The 21,662-nt window shown below is 33.1% G+C and overlaps 1 protein-coding gene across 2 annotated transcripts in view; it reads left to right on the top strand.

Annotated features, from left to right (window-relative positions):
- Positions 1–8,739, top strand: part of LOC106467673 (ectonucleotide pyrophosphatase/phosphodiesterase family member 6-like) — a 58,487-nt gene extending 49,748 nt beyond the window's left edge. For both annotated transcript variants that reach the window (XM_013928045.2, XM_013928047.2), the window contains exons 6-7: positions 7,568–7,682; positions 8,267–8,739. In XM_013928045.2, coding sequence (XP_013783499.1) covers positions 7,568–7,682; positions 8,267–8,481 — 330 coding nt within the window. In that variant the 3' untranslated portion in view covers positions 8,482–8,739. The remainder of the gene's footprint in view (positions 1–7,567; positions 7,683–8,266) is intronic.
- The last annotated feature ends 12,923 nt before the right edge of the window (positions 8,740–21,662 follow it).

Raw genomic sequence — 21,662 nt, forward strand, 5'->3', positions numbered from 1 at the left:
GGAGTTAAGAAGACATTGAGTCACCTACGGCAGAGATTTTAATAGATAGGTATGAGGCAAGATGTGGAAGAATGGTGCAGAACCTGCAGTACATGTTGTGCTAAAAGGGGACCTAAGCATAAGGGACGTGCTTCAATGAAGTTATATCAAGTTGATGGACCAATGGAAAGAGTAGCCATTGCCACTGCTGGTCCTTTGCCCCAAACTCGTTCTGGAAACAGGTACAATTGTGTGGTGATGGGTTATTTCACCAAGTGGCCTGATGCATATGCAGTACCAAATCAGGAAGCTACAACTGTAGCTTCGGCTATTAGTGATTTCTTCTTCAGATTTGGTATGGCATACGAACTCCATTCAGATCAAGGCCGTAACTTTGAATCAGCTGTGTTCCATGAATCGTGCAAGTTGTTGGGCATCCGAAAGACCAGGACAATGCCACTTCCACCCACAGTCTGATGGGATGGTAGAAAAGTACAATTGGACACTGGGACAGGAAGTAGCAAAGTTTTGTAATAGTCACCAAGATGACTGGGATGTTTTACTCCCCCCACTGTTGATGGCCTATTGAACAGCAAAGCATGAAGCCACTGGATGCACTCCAACAAAGCTGATGTTTGGTTGGGAATTTCGGTTGCCAGTAGACCTGATTACAGGATGCCCACTTTACAAAGAGTTGCCTGAAAATGTGCCAGAGTTCGTGAAAGTGTTATCTGAAAGGATGGATGATGTTCATCATCAAGTGCGTTTGAACTTAAAAACGTCATGTGATTCCATGAAGCTATGTTATGAAAACAAATATACTGGAGTCAGCTTTGTACCAGGAGACAAGTTGTGGTTGTATAATCCCAGGAAAACCAAAGGGAAGCCTCCTAACTTGTCTTCTCCATAGGAAGGCACATATGACATAGGGGATCGTCTCTCAGAGGTGACTTTTCGAAAAAAAAGTGGTTGACGAGGTAAGCCAAAGGTGGTACATCCCAACAGGCTTTGGCGTTATCATGGTCCAGGTCATTTCAGTTGAAAAGAAGTGAACAATGGAACAAATGACGTGTCACCTGAAAAAGCCTCTGTTGAAGAAGGAACTTTACCCAGTTTTGAGAAGGAAAACAGTGAAGCCATTAATGAAGTTACTACCACTAATGTGACTGCTACTGATAATGGGACATTTCCTGATGGAGCAGATGAATCCCATGTGAAACAGAGACCAGTATGAAAGAAAAAATGTCCTGTAAAATTAAGATACTGTTGTATTTTAATTTTGTTAGTAAGTTCTGTACATTTAATTAAGTTATTGTTAATTATCTATTGGTTTAATATAAGTTGTATTGTTCGGGATGAACAATACTAAGTAAGGGGCAGTGTTACGAAAGCGAAAGTCGCATGATGCTGGGAGTATGCGTGCTGGAGTTTCTCGAAGGATCATATATTATTGAGTAACCCCATAAATGTCCAAGTGTTTGCTAGATGCCCTTTTTTTTAGTATATAAGTCTGGCAAGAAAACCAGTGGAATTGAAGATATAGATAATTGAGTCAGGCAAACAGTAGGCACTGTAAGTAAAGTGTGTGAATCACTGTGATTCATAGCGTGTGTTATAAAAGTAGTTAAGTTTAACATACTGATTGGAGTGTTTTACAAAGTTTGTATCGAGAAAGAATAAACTAGTTTTAATCAAGAAAGGACTTGTATTGCTGAAGTTCCTCGGAAAGAATTTCTACAAGAAATTATCAAATAAGCAGATACGCAAAAATATTATTATTTTCATTCCAGCCTACAAGAAAGACTGCTTGGTATATTGCATACAAACCTTTAGTAGAATACCAAATAAGGTACTGCAAAGATTGTAGGGGTATTGAAAAGTCAATTTGTTTCTTCTATATTTTACATAAGCTAAAAACATCAAAATCCTAGTGAAAACAATGTTTTTAATTACTCTCTCTTGAAGTTAACTTTCTTACAAATATCTTGTGTTTCTTTAAAAAGCTTAAGTATAGGGTGAAACAGGCATTACCAACCAATAATAGATGAACATTAGATGACTGTAACATGTAGATACTCAATGCTTTGTACTTTATACAATCGGTGTCTTTAGGGAGCCAACCTATAATAAAATTATATTATGTAAGAAGTGAAGAAGTAAAAAAAATAAAAAATCAGTCCACATAATATTAAATCTTATTACATACATTCATATAATAATTACTTTAAAAGACACAAAGGTTTATTTAAAGCACTGTTTTAGATGTACATATTTTATTTGAAGATGCTGCTTTTCTACTGGTAAAATTTTATACATGCTTTGTGGAGGTAGTGTCTTAGTCTAGGCATATACTTTCCCATTGCTATTGGTTCATGATATAGAGAATTTAGTTACAAAGAAACTATAAATGCTCACTATTATCTCAAACAAATCTCCATGACAATCTCCAGCTGCAGCTTAGCAATTTACATGTCAAATGAATGCAATCAGATAGTCAATAGCTACAATAAATCATCATGAACTGTATCAGCCAGTTGCTAGCTATGTGTAGTATCATTACAATGTATAAAATTAGCTACCATATTAAGTAATCCTTTGCCTATAGTTGAGCATAAAAAAAAAGCCAGCAAACAAGATAAATAAAAGCTACTGTAGACATTATTTACTCAAACTACAAATCCCAATTTAACTCCACCAAATGTAATTCTAGGTAACAGCATGGAACCAAAATAGGGGTCTTTAGTTTGAATAAATAATGTCTACAGTATCTCCAGCCTTGTTTTCTTATTTTTTTTATGATCCCTATTTGCAGGTTTTTAAATTCTCAATTTTTTATTTACCTTGTATCTTTAAATTATGAACTTGTTAGGATATGAAGAAGGAAATTTGTCATTCCACTGTGTCTGTTTAATTAAATTAGCTTAATCTGTTCTCTGCATGGTAAATCACAGTTTGGATTTAATTAGGTGAATAGTTTAAAATGGCCATTCATAACTTGCAGTAGTGATATGCAATGTCAGATCTGTTTTCTAAATCCATATTTACATTTGTCCTCAACATCCTTTGCAATACATCAACAACTGATTTATAATCTAATATATAATCCTTAAGCTAGTGTTATGTATTACAATTTCAAATGGCCAAAAACTGAGTTAAGTTGTAATTTGGATTTAGTAGTTAAATAAATGCCAATATATCTCAAATTTATGATGTTTTCCAACAAGATTGATACACAAAGTTTTTTTAATTCAAATATATTTTAATATACAATTAATAATACAATTTACAATACCAGCTATTACAAATGGTTACTACAAACAATGATTTATGTACAAACGTTTCACAAACTTACAAGCAATATAAAGTCTTCTTTCTAGTCTGAAACTTCCTTGATATCTCATCAAGGGTTGACGATGAGCGAGTTAATTTCAAGTTGATGTAGGTATAATTCACTTAACAGGGAGCCAGATAGCCCTGTAGTTCTCCCTGATCACATGCCGATTACAGGTTGATATTCCTCCGATGATGTTAAGTAATGTTTTTGTAAAAGTACTAATGTCTGATGTGAATCCACTGAAGTTGAATGACTTGTGATATTCGAACTTTATAAATGTTCCTGGTCAAATATTTGAAGTGTCCTGATTGATAAGCATTATAACAATCACAGTTATAGCTTATGAAGTTTATAGCACACCAATTACAGCAACCCAATAATAGGTAATATTTTTATTTTAGACACGTCACATTGGTTATATTTATATGCGTGTGGAGGCCTCAAATTTTCAGCATTACATAACAATACTGATGCTAACATTATCATTTACATACACACATATATTGTTGGTTCTTACACTCAAGAATCTTCTACAACTTTATAGAATAGGCAGGAATTTTGCAATACATATTGTTGCGTCAGCGAGTCACATGATTACTGTGACGCCATGTTTCTAGAACTATCCTGTACTTTGGCGAATGCTCTAGTATTTACTAGATATGGGGTAGTCGGGTATATATAAGAGGGGGACAACGTGACGCGGTAATGTGTGTGTAGATAGTGAGTAATTGAATAGCAGTCAGAAGTATTGTAGACGTTCGTTGTTACAGCGTTTGTTTAGCGCGATTGTTGAAGTTGAGTGTATCGGTAAAGTTATATTCGGAAAGAATAAACCAGTTTTATTAAGTAAAGACTTGTGTCGTTAAAGTTTTGTCGTAACGAATTTACGGAGAGTTAATTAACAAACGGAGACGTAACAATATTTAACATCATAAGCTATGCATATTTCTAAATATAAACTTAATCTAAACAAACGTTGATATTAAATTAAATATATAATAATAAATCCGTCAAACTAGATATGCTAAGATTGATTATGTTTAGCTCATTTCTTAGCTGTGAAACAGATCCTGAAAAGTTGCTCTTTTACCACTGAAAACTTGATTCAAAACTATTTAAACATTAAGAATCTTCCTACTTTGAGAAAACACCAATATTGTGTCAGTGCATGTAGTTCCTGTATCATATGGTTCTGAGGATTTGATGCATGTCATTGCTGTTATTTTTGTAAATTGTTTTTCCAATTCTTCTGTTAGTTTATCAGTTACCCACCTGTAGCATATTACCTAATAGAATAACCTTGTGTCTAACATGTCAGCACTATCTTCTTATGGGTATAGAAATGTAATGGTTCATGTTCCCTTTATAGTCAGTAGCTGCAAGGAAAACCAACATTTTTTTGTTCTTTCTGAAGTACTGAAGTATTATTACTGATAATAAATCTATACATATTTGGTTAAATTGTTTTTTGATTATGTTTATGTGTTGTTTTGCTGAAATGTGTACTTTGAAATACACATTCAAAGTTTTATGAAAAAAATTAGATAAAATTTCATTTCTGGTGTACAATAACTTTTTGTCTAGTAGTAATAGTGGGCCAACTTTCAAGAAAATGCATAGTAATTTCAAAGTTCAGTAAGAGAAAATTGGTTCAGTATGACCTATTCTGCACTGAAAGGTAAAAGATATAACAGCATGTTGACATGTACATATCTTCTCCTACAGTTCAGTTTTGCTCACTTTATATGGCAGTTTTGTTCAAGACTTAAATAAAAAGTGGTCTCCTTACCCTATATTTTGGTTGAAGTGTGATGAAAACTAACTAATTTTTCTCATAGCCTTAAATTGTTCTGGCTGCATCTATTTTCAGAGATTGTATATACATCAAGATAAGATTATTCAGACAATAAATGATCAGGAAACCCATTTTTTTACAAACAATCACAATCAATATTTAATCTATTTCCTGTAATGCACTGCAGTGTAGTCTTGCAAGACTTGCTAGTTTGACGTACGTATGCTTCAATATCATGTGTATTATTACTAGGAAGAATATGCTCAGGTGATCCTAGGTTACAAATGTGGCCTAGCAAGCTGTTGAAAGCTTCTGCAGTCTAATGTGAAAGTATTTTTGAATAAAAAATGATTTGATTGAAAGGTATACCTTAGTGTGATCCGTTCATAATGTGCATGTTTTGATTTTCTGCTCATTGAAAACTTGATCTAATGATTTGGTGATTCTAATGTTTTATATTATTATTTCTTTAAATTTTTACTTGATGTTTCTGTCCTAACAGATAAATTTCTTTAATGATAATTTTAGTATTAAAAGCATTCTGTGTTACTCATAAATAAATGAAACTAATAATAAACAATCCAATTAAATTCGAGCCAATCATGAAAGACATTAATCAAAGGAGATAATGTAATGGAAACTCTACCTGATTCCAATAGAACAGTGTGTTCTGAGTAGATGCTTAATCAACAAGTAAAGATAAACTTTTCAAATAAGGAAGTAAATTTAGGGATGGCTAATATCAATACTTCAAAAACAATGCAAACAAGATAGTAGGGAGTACAAGATCAGTTGTACCTACAGTTAGTGTATATTTATGGTAGTATGCTTCTACTCATCCTGGAGACATCATTTGATCATTATTGTTTTAATAAGTAAAATATATGTTAGTATCTTACAAAATAATTGTGTTACCTGATAACAAATGATTTATCGTTCTTTTTATGTCTAGAAATGTTAGATGTATATCTTTGAAAAGTGCTTTCTGATGATGACCAAGTAAAAACATAATTCAGGATTTGAAATTATTTCAGTAAAATATGATTAACTAACAAGGGGTCTAGTTAGATAGCGAAATAACTATATAATAATTTTCATTTACACCATGGTTACTTACATTAATAATCATAGATATCTCATTTTGATGAATAATTGTAAACAAAAAAGTTTAGTTACAAATTGATTTGATAGCATGAGTTTATCAGAGAACTGAAATATGATAGTAATAAGAAATAATACTACAGGCTCTTACTCTTGCATTTGAAAAAAACGTATTTTGAACTTGTGTATTTTGTTTATTGTCATGATCGTACCTTACTTAGTATATTGGTTTTGATTTTTTTTGTGTGAATTAGAATATGTATAAATTTCCTCCATAAAATATAACATTTCAGTAATATTAAAAATATTTTCTTTTTTTTGGCAATAATAATGAATGTGAAATTTTGCCAATTTATTGCTTATCCTTAAAGTAGAAATTGTATAGGTTACAGAGAATTACATATTATCTTTCATTATTTCAACATAAATTAACCAATAACTTTAAGTTCTTATACACTTGCACTAGAATAAATTGTATTAATTTCACTATTGCCATGGATTTTGGATCAAAATATAAGCAATGAAAATTTAATGGCATTGAGAAAGAAGATAATGAAGCAGGTATCTTTGAAGTCTGAAGTCTCTATTGAAATGAAAAACAAAATTGGCAGAACAAATACATTGTCTGCTTTTACTGCATGCTCATTAGGGTGTATTAAATTTACTTAGTCAAAAATTTTACTTTTTTTTACTTTTACTAGCTAGCAAGGTATGCAATAGTTGTCTTTTATTATAAGAATTAATCTTATGCAGTATGAAACTCCTCCAGTTATATCTTCAACTGTCGCAAACGAACCGAAGTTTGAAAAAAAAAGTAATCATCTATCCACCAAATGAAATAGGACTTAATGGTTTCAAGCTCAGAAGATTCTGATGTTGCTAATACTGCACTTTTTATATCGAAATCCCAAAATACTAAAATAAATAAACAAATGAGAACACCACTTCCAATGGTAGTGAGAGAAGCTGACAGATACTGTATTTTGGATAGAGCTGCTGCTGCTCTTACCTCAGCTGTTTTGGAAGATATGGGCATTATTCAAGAAAATGACAATGCTAAAATTCTCAATAAAAACAAGATATGACACAAATGAGAAACATTATTGAATTCTGATGAATCAAATCGTATTAAATCTATCTACTTTGGTGATAGAAAAGATATAACTAAGATTGTCCCAGTATTGAGCATATCCACAATTAGAGAGAAATATACATATCTGAGCAAAGTTGATAAATTATGTATGATTTAAAATTCAAAAATCTTATTTATGGATAGGCTTTTACACACCATACTTAATAATTTTAGTGTGTTGTTAATGAGTTCTTCTGAATGATTTGATTTTTTCTTATTTTTTTAGCTTGGAGACCCAGTAAAAAGTAAACCTAACTCAACAAAAATCAGTCTTGGTAGTCATGGCTATGATCCAATTAAGGTACAAGATATGAGAACCATTTTCTTTGCCAGAGGCCCAGGTATGTTTCATATATAAAGTTACAACAAGCAGTTTCAAATTGAATTGTTCAATCTGAAATACATAAGTTCAAACATTACACAATCACAACACATAAATACATGAATAAACAATAGTAAGCAAACAAAAATTTTTAATGCTTCTTAGAAACAGACAAGAACTATGGATTATTCATTTTCATAGTTTATTTCATCAATTTGCAAAAGAAAAAGTTAACTTGTTACTTTCCAAAATATATCTTTCAAGATCATAACTGAATTATTATACTATTTTTTGTTTATGCTCAACACAAAAGTGTTCTCTTAAAATAATGTTTCATTGGAAATGAATGTAGTACTTAGTACCAAGTCTGTATAGAAACTTGGAGAGTTTAATGATAATGAGTTTTTTAAATAAATTTTATACTTTTGCACAAATGTAAAACATTTAGACTGAGCAAGATTCAATATGTATGCTTTTAACTAGGAAACTGTCAAACATAAAAGTAGTACTTAACAAATATGCCTTTTTAACAAGTATAGAACCAGTTAGTATTTATGATATAACTATATGATACATAAAATGTCAAATGTATTTATGTTTCAGCTTTTAAGAAAGGTTTCAAGTCAGGACCAATACATATGGTGGACCACTATAATCTACTGTGTCATCTACTAAACATTGAGCCCCTTGCCAATAATGGCACATGGAGTAATGTTAAGGATATGCTCAATACTGGGACAAACCTTTCTCCAACTTTGTATTTCTTTCAGTCATTTGCATTGTTTTTTACTATGATACATCTTGGTAACTCGCAGTAATGTAGTTTTTTCTGTTCAGACCCACACATAAATATGATCATGTTCACAAAAATCATGAGAATTTTCTTTCTCATTTTTAAGTACAGTTGTTATAAAATCAAAGACATTTTCAGTGGTGTTTTTTTGTATGCCATAATTTCTGATGCTGCTTGAGTTCTAAATCATGTGTTAGTTATAGCTTAAGACAGTAGATATTTTAAATAATGTGAGTAAATAATACTTTTGTGTGAAATAAAAATTCAGCTTTTTATAACTTGTTCTACTTTCAAATTACTTCTTTTTACTCACCATACATAATATTACTTTTTTGTGATAACAATGTTAGAAGCTATTTCACGTCTACCTGTATATGTGTCAAGTATAGGTATATCATAAGATGGATAATGCTATTCCCTTATTTTGAATAATCTGCTGATTCCTATTTATCAAAAATGTCTTAAAAATAGCAGATGACATTTCTCAGACCAAGAACTGATTGAAATAACAAATAATTAAATAACACTTTTTAACATAAGATACTTTTGTATAGATCTAAGTGTATGGTGGAAAACATTTTTTGGCTGAACTCTACAAACATAGTAGCATAAAAATCAATTCCCAAAACAGCATTTATGAATGAATGTTTTTGGTTTTTTCAAGTAGATCATAAAAATTTTCTACTCTTATTATTTGCACAACATTTGGTGAATTCTTGAAAATATATTAAAATTTTAGCCAAATAACAAATAAACATTGTTTTGACTTCTGAAGTTCTTATATTACCCCTGAATTACTGAACTTGCTCAACTTAAATGTGCTTAAGTACTTGTTGTGGAGCATTTGTCTCAGTAGGTTTATATAATTAGCGTGATTGTGTCTGTAAGTTTGTTCCCAGTTCTGTTACTAAAAATATTCTCATATAAGGGTAAATAGTTGTGTATATAAACAAAATGTACATCAAGCTGTTTTTGCACTTGAAAAAACACAACCCTCATTTCAGTACTATTTCCTATCACTGTTTTATTTGGGCTTATGAAAATTGATATCACTTAAAGCTGTTGTGCTCAGCTGATAATTTATGGAATTTGTCTTACAATATGAGTTAACATGTTCCATATTTCATGTTCCAGTAAGAACCAGTGATAAATCTAGATGAAAGTACTATTTCCTATCACTGTTTTATTTGGGCTTATGAAAATTGATATCACTTAAAGCTGTTGTGCTCAGCTGATAATTTATGGAATTTGTCTTACAATATGAGTTAACATGTTCCATATTTCATGTTCCAGTAAGAACCAGTGATAAATCTAGATGAAAGGCGGATAATACCAGAATCTTATTTGCTATGAAAGAGTAGAAAGATGTATGCACAAACAAAATCTACAATGACAATTTTATTTGTTTGATATTGTCCTAAGCTTACAAAATTAGTGCACCAAATAGTGACAGACTAAAACCTTATTATTTCTTTTGACTTTTTAACAACTTAATATCTCTGTTTGTAGTTTTTTATCTCTTGCATTATCTGTATTCACATTTCACTTTATAATTTATTGGCTGTCATAAGGAATTTAAACAATAATTTCTTAGGACACAATTTCCAGTATTCAGCCATGTTTCATAGCAATATTAATATATTTCAGTCAATGTTTAGTCATGAGACCTTTTTTTTATCTTATTTTTATTTTCTGTCACAACAACTAAATATTCACATAAATAGTAATATTTCATTGTTATATGTCAATACCTATAAATATTTTAGAGTTGAAATTTACAATGGACTACTACTGCCTTGTTTCATGAATAGGACAACATTGTGGTATATGAAGATACCATGTGTTACTGTCTTCCTGTAGTGTTATAATGTTTATTCTGAACATATTCTTTGTTCTGAATGTGTGCAAGTTTCACTTAATAATGGCTAGAGAAAACCACTTAGTTCTTGTTTCAAGTTACCTATATTTCTTTGTTGTCATCAAAGTAAGTAATACCTGTCACCTTCCTGGGAAAATATTGCTTAATATGACATTGTTTAAGGATATCATTACTAGTGCCCTTCAGTGATTGTTCAAGTGATGCCTAAAGATTATGGCCTCTCCTATATTGTAATGAGAATGACCTGTCTTGTGGTGCACATGTCACTGTGTGTAACTGCAAAGTTTCTTGGAAAGTAAGGAGTAAGAACCTTGGATTTGGCAGTCTGGTCTGGAACATCATTGAAGACAGTTTAGTAAAATTTGGTCATCAATAGTCAGTGACCTTGTGAACAAGACGGTCTGACATAAGTAAAGTGCAATTGCATATACTGTGTTTATGTGTGGTATTTTCAGTTAAAATCTTATTTCCCAACAAGTGTCTAATATAATCATCTGCAATAAAAAGAGAATCTGACCAGGAAGAATTACGAGATTTCTAATGGTTAAAGGTATTTAACTGAGTGTTTGTTTTGTGTGAAAGTGAACAGGTTGGACAGACTGTTGGTAAAACAAAGCTCTTTATTCACAGAAGAAAACTCAAAATATGTATCCATGTGTTATGACAGACAGTCCAGTTCTCACTACAAGTTATGCAACAGTTAGTTTTGAAGTCTTTCTTCTCATAAGATAGGTTACTTTAACACAAAATGCTGAGCAAACTGTAGATAGTCTTTTCTTTGCAAAAACTAGGAGAAAACTGATACAAAGAAAGCACTTAGATACTTGGTCCAGTGAATAGTGTCACCTTCTGACCTTTGATCCCCCATAGCATTGGTCAGCTATCAGATTTAGTTGATGTCATATGGTTAACAAAGGATATTCCAGTTCTAATTAGTTTTAACCAAGTCTCAAGAAGATGTCATCTAACAAAAGAATAAAGGGCTGAGGTAATTATAAGAAGGTAATATTAGATACCTTGAACCACATGTTTCACCATGTCAGTGTGGAAACTAAATAATCAGTAACTTAGAAAGAAAAATTCTATACCACTATAGATGGTAGAGACATGGTTTGTTGGCATAAAACATCCTCTCCACTTCTCTCTTTCAGGCTGACAAGAAAAGTTAACTTTAAATCCAATTAGTTTAAAATTAACTAATTGATCCAGGAGTGCATTATGTTTACCTCATTGCTAAACACATTCAAAACCAACAGCACCAAATGCTTTAATCCAGAAAGATATGGTTACTGCAGTTTCCAAAAACTTTAATATCAAATTACATATGTGATTCACAGGTCATAATGTGAAAGTACCTGAGTATCATATGTGATATGCAGCTGATCCTTGTGAACGTGGCGAAAGGATTTCATTGTTTTGGAGCAACATATAACATTAGAAGAGAGCTTCATATGGGCATCATATATGATGCTCAAAGTGCTTGTGAATGATGATAGGTTAAGTTACTTTTGTTCCCCCAGTGGGACAGCTAGAGTCTTTGTACTTGCAATGCTAAAATCAAGGGTTTGATTCCCCTCAGTGGACACAGCATGTAGCCTGATGTGTCTTTGCTATAACAAAACACACCCACACAAGTTACTTTCACTCAAGAGGAAATGCAAACCTAAGATAAGTACAACACATTTTTTATTAATTCTTTGTACTTTCATTCAACAATACTAGAAGGATATGTTTCACTCATACCTACTTGGGTTAGTCAAATACATGTATCCATAAAAAAAACATTCAATGACCTAAAACAGATCTCCTACACTTTAGTGGTAGTCTTGTTCACTACCAGTGGCTCCATGAGCTTAGTTGTCCTCAACAGCTCATCATCCTTCATGATGATCCTGCTGTCATCAAGGATTGCAGTACAACCTGACTACTGATGCTATGAGTATTCCTCTGTCTGGTTCATCATCAAGCAACACATCTTTATTTGTGGGCATGATACACAACAGGTCAGGGCCAACAACAATGGCTTCCACAACTTATCAGTCTTTTCATTAGCAAAAAAGTCTTCAGCCTCCCAAAGGAGCTTTGTGGTTTCATACATTGATGACTTGGTGTGGTCCACATTGAGTGCAAAAGGTCAGGATTGCCTGTTTCTGATTCGGGAATTGATTAATCTGAACAAAAGATATACTGACCTGTACCAAAACTTGATCTTAAATACCCAAAATTCAGAGTTCAAAGGTAAGGTTGACTGAATTCTAATAGGTCAAAGTTGAGCCAAGTGTGTGTGATTAAAGAGGGTCATAACATCCAGTTAAAACTTTGAAGTAAGCACTGGGCAAATGACATGTCTACAGGTTTAACCTGTACTTTATGACCATCCTCACTTATAAAATGTGTCTGAGGAATCAGAGGACTTCCTGATCCCCCAACTTCCCTGGATTTCCAAATGACATTTAATGTTCCCACTGGGCATTTGATACACATATGTCATACTCTTCAACACTACCACTTTCTTGATCTAACATTTGGTTGTCATACAATGGCCAGGTCCAGTAGGAAGGAAGGGATTCCAGGCTATTTGGTTGAGCTGACTCAGGTCAGGTGCTCTGGCATCCTATTTGATCAATAATCTTTGCCATCATTTCCAATGTCTTGTATAATGGCTTTTCTTCTATTTACAAATTGTGTAATAGTTATGGCACAAATTACAAGGCTTCATCACTTGGGCAACTCCCTCTCTCTCCTCCTATTACACTTACAACCAGCATTTTCTTTCCTCAAAACTCCATTTTGTAATGGAACAATGCTTGCTAAAAATATCTTATTCTGCCTGATTGAGGATATTCCTATCATAATAGAATAAAACAATTGGCATACCATGGGTATACATTTGTGAGGAAATCTTAGATATTGTTTGTGAATTTCCTATATTAAAGATAATTCAAACAACTCGCAAACATTTCAAATCAGCACAAATCAAAATATCCTTACAATATGCTAGAAAAACACTATATAAAAATGTGCCAGAATGACAAATCCAACTGTATTTTACAAACATCAGTCAAACTGGGTTTCCTCTTTTCACCTTAGTATAAGGCCATTATTTCCATTGTTCTCTTTCATGAAAATTCACTTACCTGTCAAAAAGTACAGTGTCGAAATTGTAACATTCTCCCAGCACTAATGAAAATTACATGTACACTATTTTCCAATAATTTCTGCCAGGTCATTAAATTGCAGTTCATCTCCCATTCATTAATTCTGTACATTAGGATAAAGTTTTCTTACTAAATTCTGTTCATTTTCATTATTTTTTTGTCTGTTTCTCTTTATCTTTTATTACCATTCTCTTATGTGTGGCTAGCTAATCCTTGCTGAATCACAAGGAGCACCCACACTAAGTCACATTCCTTCAATTACTCATCCTGGAGCTCTTGAAGTATGAGCTTCAGTATCATTAGAGTTGTCAGTTTTATGGTCTACAGCTATAGTTGATACAGTGGTGTTCTCAGCTTTAATGGTGTCCATAATCAGGGCATTAATTCCACCTATGAGCAGGGTCTCACCATTTAGTGAGAGAGCCCATCCATATATCTGTGTTGTGGGCCGGGAGGATGAGCTATGACAAAGTCATAACTTGCAATTTTATCCAATGTGCAATCATACCTTCCAGATTTTTAATCAATTAATCACTTCAGCAAAGCATGATCTACCCAGATTGTGAATATCCTCCCATACAAGTATTGGCAAAATTGTTTTACTAAAACAACCTCAGTAAGCAGCTCTTTCTTCTTAGTGCAGGAGCCATGAGCATACATGATCACATTCCACTCCATACTGCATCTACAAACTCTCAATCCTGCCAAGAGTAAACACTGGAGTATCTACTGAAGTAAACTTTATGGACTGGAATGCTTTGTTGCATTCCTCACTCCTGTCAAAGAGTGCCTTCACTTTTGTGAGAGCGGATATTAGTGCTGCTGTTGTAGAAAAATTAGCCACAAATCACTGATAGAATGATGAGAAAAAAAAAAAATAGTGGACATCTTGTTTCATTGTTGATATGGCCAGTCTAGCATTACAGCTATCTTAGCTCCATCCCTTGAGATTCTATTTTTCTCAAATATGTGGATATGAAAATCTACTTAAATCTACAAGAAAGTTTTTAGTTTTAGTTTTTTTCTATAGAATGTTAAAATATCCTCAATAATGAAAGAAGGTAATTAATGTGGGAGGACCTTGAGGTATTGTTAACAAAAGACAGTAGAATATTTATTGTTTTATGTGTAGAATGTCAGAATACCTCTCTGAAAAGGAAGATGATTACTGTGGACCAAACCTGTATTAAGGGAAAACAAGAAAGTGCTTATTGTTTTCTGTGTAAAATATTTGAATGCCCCTCTTAAAGGGAATGTGATTAATGTAAGACAGGCCTTGCTATGGGGTGACAGGATTTATCAAGACTAGAAGACAGGAAAGTGTTTATTGTTTTTTTTTGTGAAGAATGTCAGAATATCCCTCCTAAAAAAAAGAAAGTGATTAATGTGTGAAGAAGCTCAGGTATTGTTAGAGGAAAACAGGAAATGTTTATTGTTTTTCTGTGGAGAATGTTAGAATACTGCTCCACCAGGGCAAAGATGATAAATGTGGGAGAGTCCTGAACTATTGGTAAGAGTAGAAATTGTTTTTTTCTATGTATAATGCAAGAATATACTTACTAAGTAGGGAAGGTGATTGATATGGGAAGGTCTTTCATATTGTAAATTATAGGTATTATGTTTTCAGTTTAAAATGTTAAAATACATTCCTTGAAGAGGAAAAGTGGAAAAAGCATGAATTAATTACTATGAAAGGTAGGTATTATTTTTATGTGTAGAATGTCACAAACCCTTCATAAAGGGGAAAGGTGATTAATGTGGGATAAGCCTGATGTATTTTCATGGTAAGACAGGAAACAATTTATTCTTTTTTTTTTTTCATGTAGAATGTCAGAATAACCTCTTATAGGGGGAAGATGATATGATTAATATGGGAATAAAACTGAAGTATTGTTGAAGAAAGACAGGAAAGTTTTATTTCTTTTCTTTGTAGAATGTAAGAACATTCTTCCTGAAAAGGAAAAGTGATTAATGTGGGACAAACCTAAGGTAAAGATGATAGAAAAGTTTTATTGTTTCTGGGAAGAATGTTTGAATGCCCTTCATAAAAGGGTAAAGTGATTAATTGATATGGGATAAACTGGATGTATTTTGAAGGGAAGATCAGGAATTACTATGATGGGAAGAAAGGAAAATGTTTATTGTTTTTCTGTGTATAACATCAAAATACTCCTCTTAAAGCTTTAAGTGATTAATGTGGGACACGTTTGAGGATTGTTAAGGGTAGTTATTGTTTTCCTATGCAGAATGTCAGAATATTCCTTCTAAACAGGAAAGATTATTAATGTGGGACAAGCCCGAGGAATTGTTTTTCTGTGTAGAATGTCAAAATGCTCCTCCTAAAGAAAGGTGATTAATGTGAAACAAGCCTGAGTTACTGTTAAGGGAAGAGAGGAATTGGTAAAACTGAAAAATAAGAAGATAGGAAATTGTTTACTGTTTTTGTTGTGAATATCAGAATATCCCGACTGAAAGGGGAAAATGATTAATGTGGGAAACCTAAGGTATTGTTTTTCTGAGAAGAATATCAGATTACCTGTCTTAAAGGGGAAAGTGATTAGTATGGAAAGAAAACTGGTAAATTGTTAAGGTATACATTAAATTTTTATTGTTGTTCTGTGTAGAATGTAAGAATATCTTTCTTAAAGGGGTGAAGTGATTAATGTGGGACAAGCCTAATGGATGGAAGACAAGAAGGTGTTCAGTATTTTCTATGGAGAATATTAGAATACTCCCTTAAAGATTAACATTATTAATATGGGAAGAAAATTCAAGTATTGTTGAGGGAACACAGGGAAGATTTTTCTTCTTTTTATTTCTAGAATGTGAGAACATTCTTCTCATAAAAAGGGAAACGAATAAAGTGGGACAAGCCTTAAGATAAGAAAGAAAGAAAGTTTTATTGTTTTTCTCTGTGTAATGTCAAAATACACTTCCTAAAGGGGGGTGATTAGTGTGGGCCAAGTGTGTAGTATTGTTAAGGGTAGGTATTTTTCTGTGCAGAATGTCAGACTATTCCTCCTAAATGGAAAATCCGGAGATAATGTTAGACTGTGTATGATGTCATAATTACCCTTCTGACTGGAGAAGGTTACTAACTTGTGACAAGCTTAAGTTACTATTAAACGAAAACAGAAAAGTGGTTATTGTTTTTCTGTATATAATTTTAAAATATCCCTTTTAAGGGGAAAAGGTGATTAATGTAAGTCAAACCTAACATATTGTTAAGGGTAGGTTTCTCTTCCTGTATTGTATGTCAGAATACCCATCTTACGGAGGGAAGGTGATTAATGTTGACAAGCCTGAAGTATTGTTAAGGGAAAACAGGAAAGCATTCATTGTTTTTATGTGTAGCATGTTAGAATACTAATACTAAAAAGGGAAGCGGATTAATGTGGGACAATCCTGAGGTATTGTTAAGGGGTGACAGAAATTGTTAAGACCAGAAGACAGGAAAGTGTTTATTCTTTTTTTGTGGAGAAAGTAAGAATATCACTCCTCAATGGAAAAAGTTATAACTGTGGGAGAAGCCTGAATTATTGGTAATAGTATGCATTGTTTTTTCTACATAGAATGTCAGAATACTCATACTAAGAAGGGAGGGTGATTTATATTGAAGAGGTCTTTCATACTGTTAATGATAGATATTGCTGTTTTGTGTAGAATGTCATAATACCCCACCTGAAAAGGGAAGATGATTCATATAGGACAAGCCTGAAATAGGGTGGACAGGAAGACAAGAAAGTGTTTGTTGTTTTTGTGTGTAGACTTTCATAATACCTTTCTTAAAGAGTGAAGGTGATTAATGTGTGAAAACTCTGAGTTATTGTTAAGGATAGGTATTGTTTTTATGTGTAGAATGTCAGAAACCTCTTGAAAAGGGTATTTTGATTAATGTAGGATAAACCTGAAGTGTAGTCAAGGGAATACAGGAAACTGCTTACTTTTTTCTGTGTAGAATGTTAAAATACCCCTCCTAAAAAGGGAAAGTGATTATTTGGAAAAAGCCTGAGGTTTTGGTAAGTGTAGGCATAGAATGTCAGAATATTCCTCCTAAAAGGGGAAAATTATTATGGAGAACAAGCCTGAGGTACTGTTTTCTGTTTATAGTGTTATAGTAACCTGCCTAAATGGGGAAGGTGATTAATTTGGGAGAAGTTTAACTTATAGTTAAGCAAAGATATGAAGCAATTATTGTTTTTCTGTATAGAAGTTCAGAATAACCCTCCTAACAGGTGAAGAAGATTCATGTGGGACAAGCATAAGGTATTGGTAATTGTAGGTTTTGTTTTTCTGTGTAAAATGTCAGAATACTCCTCTTAAAGAAAGAAGGTGATTAATGTGGGAAAGGTGTCAGTTGAGGAAGATATGAAAATGTTTTTTGTTTTCTGTATAGAATGTTAGAATGCCTCTCTTAAATGTGATTAATATGAGACAATCTTGATGTAGTGAACACAAGAAGAGAGGATTGTGTTTTTAGACTTTCTGTATAGAATATCAGAATACCCCTCCTAAGGGGGAGAGTTGATTATTGTGGGACAAGACTGGGGTATTTTTAAGGAAAGACGGGAAAGTGTTTCTTATGTTTTCTTTGCATAATATCAGAATATCACTCTTAAAGGGAGAAGGTGATTAGTGTGAGATTAACCTGAGATATTATTACAAGAAAACAGGATGGCTGGAAAATGTTTATTATTTTTTGTGTGGAATATCAAGTTTGGTTTGGTTTGTTATGAATTTTGGGCAAAGCTACACAAGGGCTATCTGTGCTAGTCATCCCTAATTTAATAGAAAGACTAGAAGGACAGCAACTAGCCATCACCACCCACCACCAACTCTTGGACTACTCTTTTAACAACAAATAGTGGGATTGACTGTCACATTATAACACCCCATGGGTGAAAGGGTGAGCATGTTTGGTGGGATAAGGATTTGAACCTGCAACCCACAGATTGCAAGCCTAACCACCTGGCCATGCCAGGCCCATGGAATGTCAAAATACCCCTAAAGGGTAAAGGAGATTAATGTAGGGCAATAAGGATGGAGTTAGTAGTTATCCCTGTACTTCAGACACTGCACATTGATTGGCTGCCTCAGCTAGGGGGTTAGAGACAATGATGTCATAGTTCCACAATGTGGCACCAGAGGGCGAGTTGGTATGATGAGCATAATGTATGATGTAGATTAACATGTCATCAACGTCTATATTTTATAAGTCAAACTATTATTTTTTATTGATTATATTTTTATGTATTGTGTATAATAATAAATAAAGTCTAACTATTTCATAAGGTACTGTAATTACCATAATTCGTAAAATGATCAATCAGTCAATAGTATTTCACGTTATTTACATAGCATACTTTATACAAATATTTATCCTGAAAAGGATGGATTTTTGTGATAACATCTCTAAATATTATGTAATAATTTAACATACAATCTTACTGTTTCACTTTATTCACGTTTCATTGGTTTGGCTTTGTGGATTTAATATCTTCTATTCCTCTACCCATACAACTATGATTTTTATTCGTTTTATTGTGTATAACAGTAAATGAGTTTTTAACAAAATATTTCATTTTACACATGTTGACAGTTACTTTATAGTTTTCACTTACATATTACATATGTTTTACAAAGGTGGATGGTGTTTCTATAGATACGGTGTTACTATAGTTCCATAATCTTCAACCCAAATCCATTCCTTTCACTACCATTTGAATGTTATATATATTGTGTCACAAGCTGACTCAAGTTAGGAGACACCACCTCTTATTTTTGACTGTTAGAAGCTATTTACATTTACTTTATCAATCCTTTTTCCAATTACAAGTTTAGTACTAGCTTTAATTTTACATAGTTTCGCAATATAGATGTTAGTTTTCATCTACCACCCCAGTACACTTACAGCCTGCATTTCTATGCATTTTATGCTGTGCCTTGTACTGAAACAGTATTGATGAAATATGTAGAAAACTGCATTCTATACTAAATATTTCAAACTGCATTATTGAAAATATTATAGCACAACCAAGAAACAAAAAAAAAAACTGGGTACTCCAAATTTATATTTGTTGTGGTATTTAAGCTACTGTCTGTGAATTTCATATATATATATATATACTACTTGTATATATTTTGATTAGATCCAATCGAGATATCATGCACTTTTTTTTACCCAAAAAGTACAGATAAAACTACATTTTCTCACAAGCATAGTATTAGTTTATCCATTATTCTTATCATTCCATGAAATTTAAACATTCTATTAAAAGTATTAATAAAACTAACAGGTATGTTGTATCTTCAAATGGAATTCCTAGCTATGATCTCCAATTGCTCGATTTTGATGATGCAGTAGGCATTACACCTACCGGCATCAGCCATCCTAACTGCATAGATTGAGTTGCTATCATCTCTTATAGTGGAACTCTGCTCAATAGCTTAAAATGTAAGGGTCACAAAGCCATTTAAGTCATATTAATCTTGAAGAATCATCCTAACTTTAGAAAATTGAGTGTTATTTATACAATGTAATGCATGTACTGTATATCTTTATAACACCACCCAATACCTCAAAAAAAACAAGAATTTCAACTCTCTCATCTCCAGTTATACAAAATGATGATGCATTAGGCATTACATCTGTTGGCACCAGCTATCCTAGCTTTATGATAATCCAGTGGAAATCACACATGATATTACATTCACTGTATGATGAACCATATGGCCATCATATGTGTTTGTGTGACTAGCATACATGATTACACATTCTAATTCATCCTTCAACTGTGATAACACTACTCCAGTGCACTATCACTGGCATTTGTTTCTAGCAGGAACTCACAATCTTGGCATGGGTGTGGCAACACAACAAGACTTCCACTAAATTACACTTCAGTGACTTGAATGCTTGCTCACATTCTTCACCCCATCTAAAGTGCTTTTCCACGTTAGTAATAGCCAATAATAGTAAGACTACCTAAGGAAACTGTGACTTCTCATTTGGTCACAGGTTGAAGGAAATATCACACTATTGCAGTTTTAATGTGATTTGTGGAGAGTCCTTTCTTACCCACAATATGATCGAGACATTCGATTTTTGTATACATGAACACATTTTCCTGGTTTCAGGTTCTTGGCCACAGACTCTAACTTGCAATCAAACGAAAAAATGACATCGACATAGATCAGGGACTTCTACCATTGCAGCCCCCTCAATATGTGCTCCATTAGCCTCATGAACAGGCCAAACAGTACGATGCAAGCTCATCAAAGCAGTCTCTAATGTTGAAAGGTCTTAGGTCTTGTCATCCAACTTGACTTGCCATAATACACATGCCAGGGCTCTTTTAAGTGCATCCAGTCATTCGTCTCTTTGCACTAATGGAAAATCATTTACATGATTAACAACTTTCATACGTCTAAAATCAATGCAGAACCTAGACATACCTTTCTTCTTCCTGAGAACCACTACAGAGAATGACTAAATATTATCTTAAGGCTGTATTATTCTGTCTTATAACATCTTCTGTATTTCAACACTAGCCACATCTCTAGTATTACAGGAAACTCTGCATGGCAGTTGCTTAACTAGGTGTACATCACCTGTAACTATTTGATGTTGTTTAACTATTATTTGATCCAATTGGCCATCTGGTCCCCATCAGCACATTACACTGTCAAATTACTGCTGCTATATTGTGTCTAGATTGTGTGCACAATCCTTATTTAGCAGTTTCATATATGTTGATATCTGTGTATTTACTTTCAGATATGGCATAAGAGGCCTATCATCGGTTATTTTAACTTGGCTTACTATTCCAGTGTCAGCTGATCATCCATAATTGCAGAACAATACTGAAATTTTGCTACCTCTTAAGTCAGATAACTGCCCAACCACAAAATATCACTTGTGTACATTAATTACTGTGATTTCTTCTCAAACAGTGCCTTCCACTTGGCACAGTGCTTGTGAGGTTGTTGATGGTAATCACAATGCATCCTCTCATAGTTATTCTAGTTGCTGGTAAAGTGAACAGCTGAAATACTCGAAGTTGATACATGTAAGACCAATTACATAATTCAGGAGCTGCACTTTCTCCTTTCTTGTCAAATATAACTTGTCCTGACTAAGTTTTATCAAATCATGGAAGTTATAGTTGC

Source organism: Limulus polyphemus, unplaced genomic scaffold (genome assembly GCF_000517525.1).
Source record: "Limulus polyphemus unplaced genomic scaffold, Limulus_polyphemus-2.1.2 Scaffold2701, whole genome shotgun sequence".
Taxonomy (NCBI): Eukaryota; Metazoa; Arthropoda; class Merostomata; order Xiphosura; family Limulidae; genus Limulus; species Limulus polyphemus.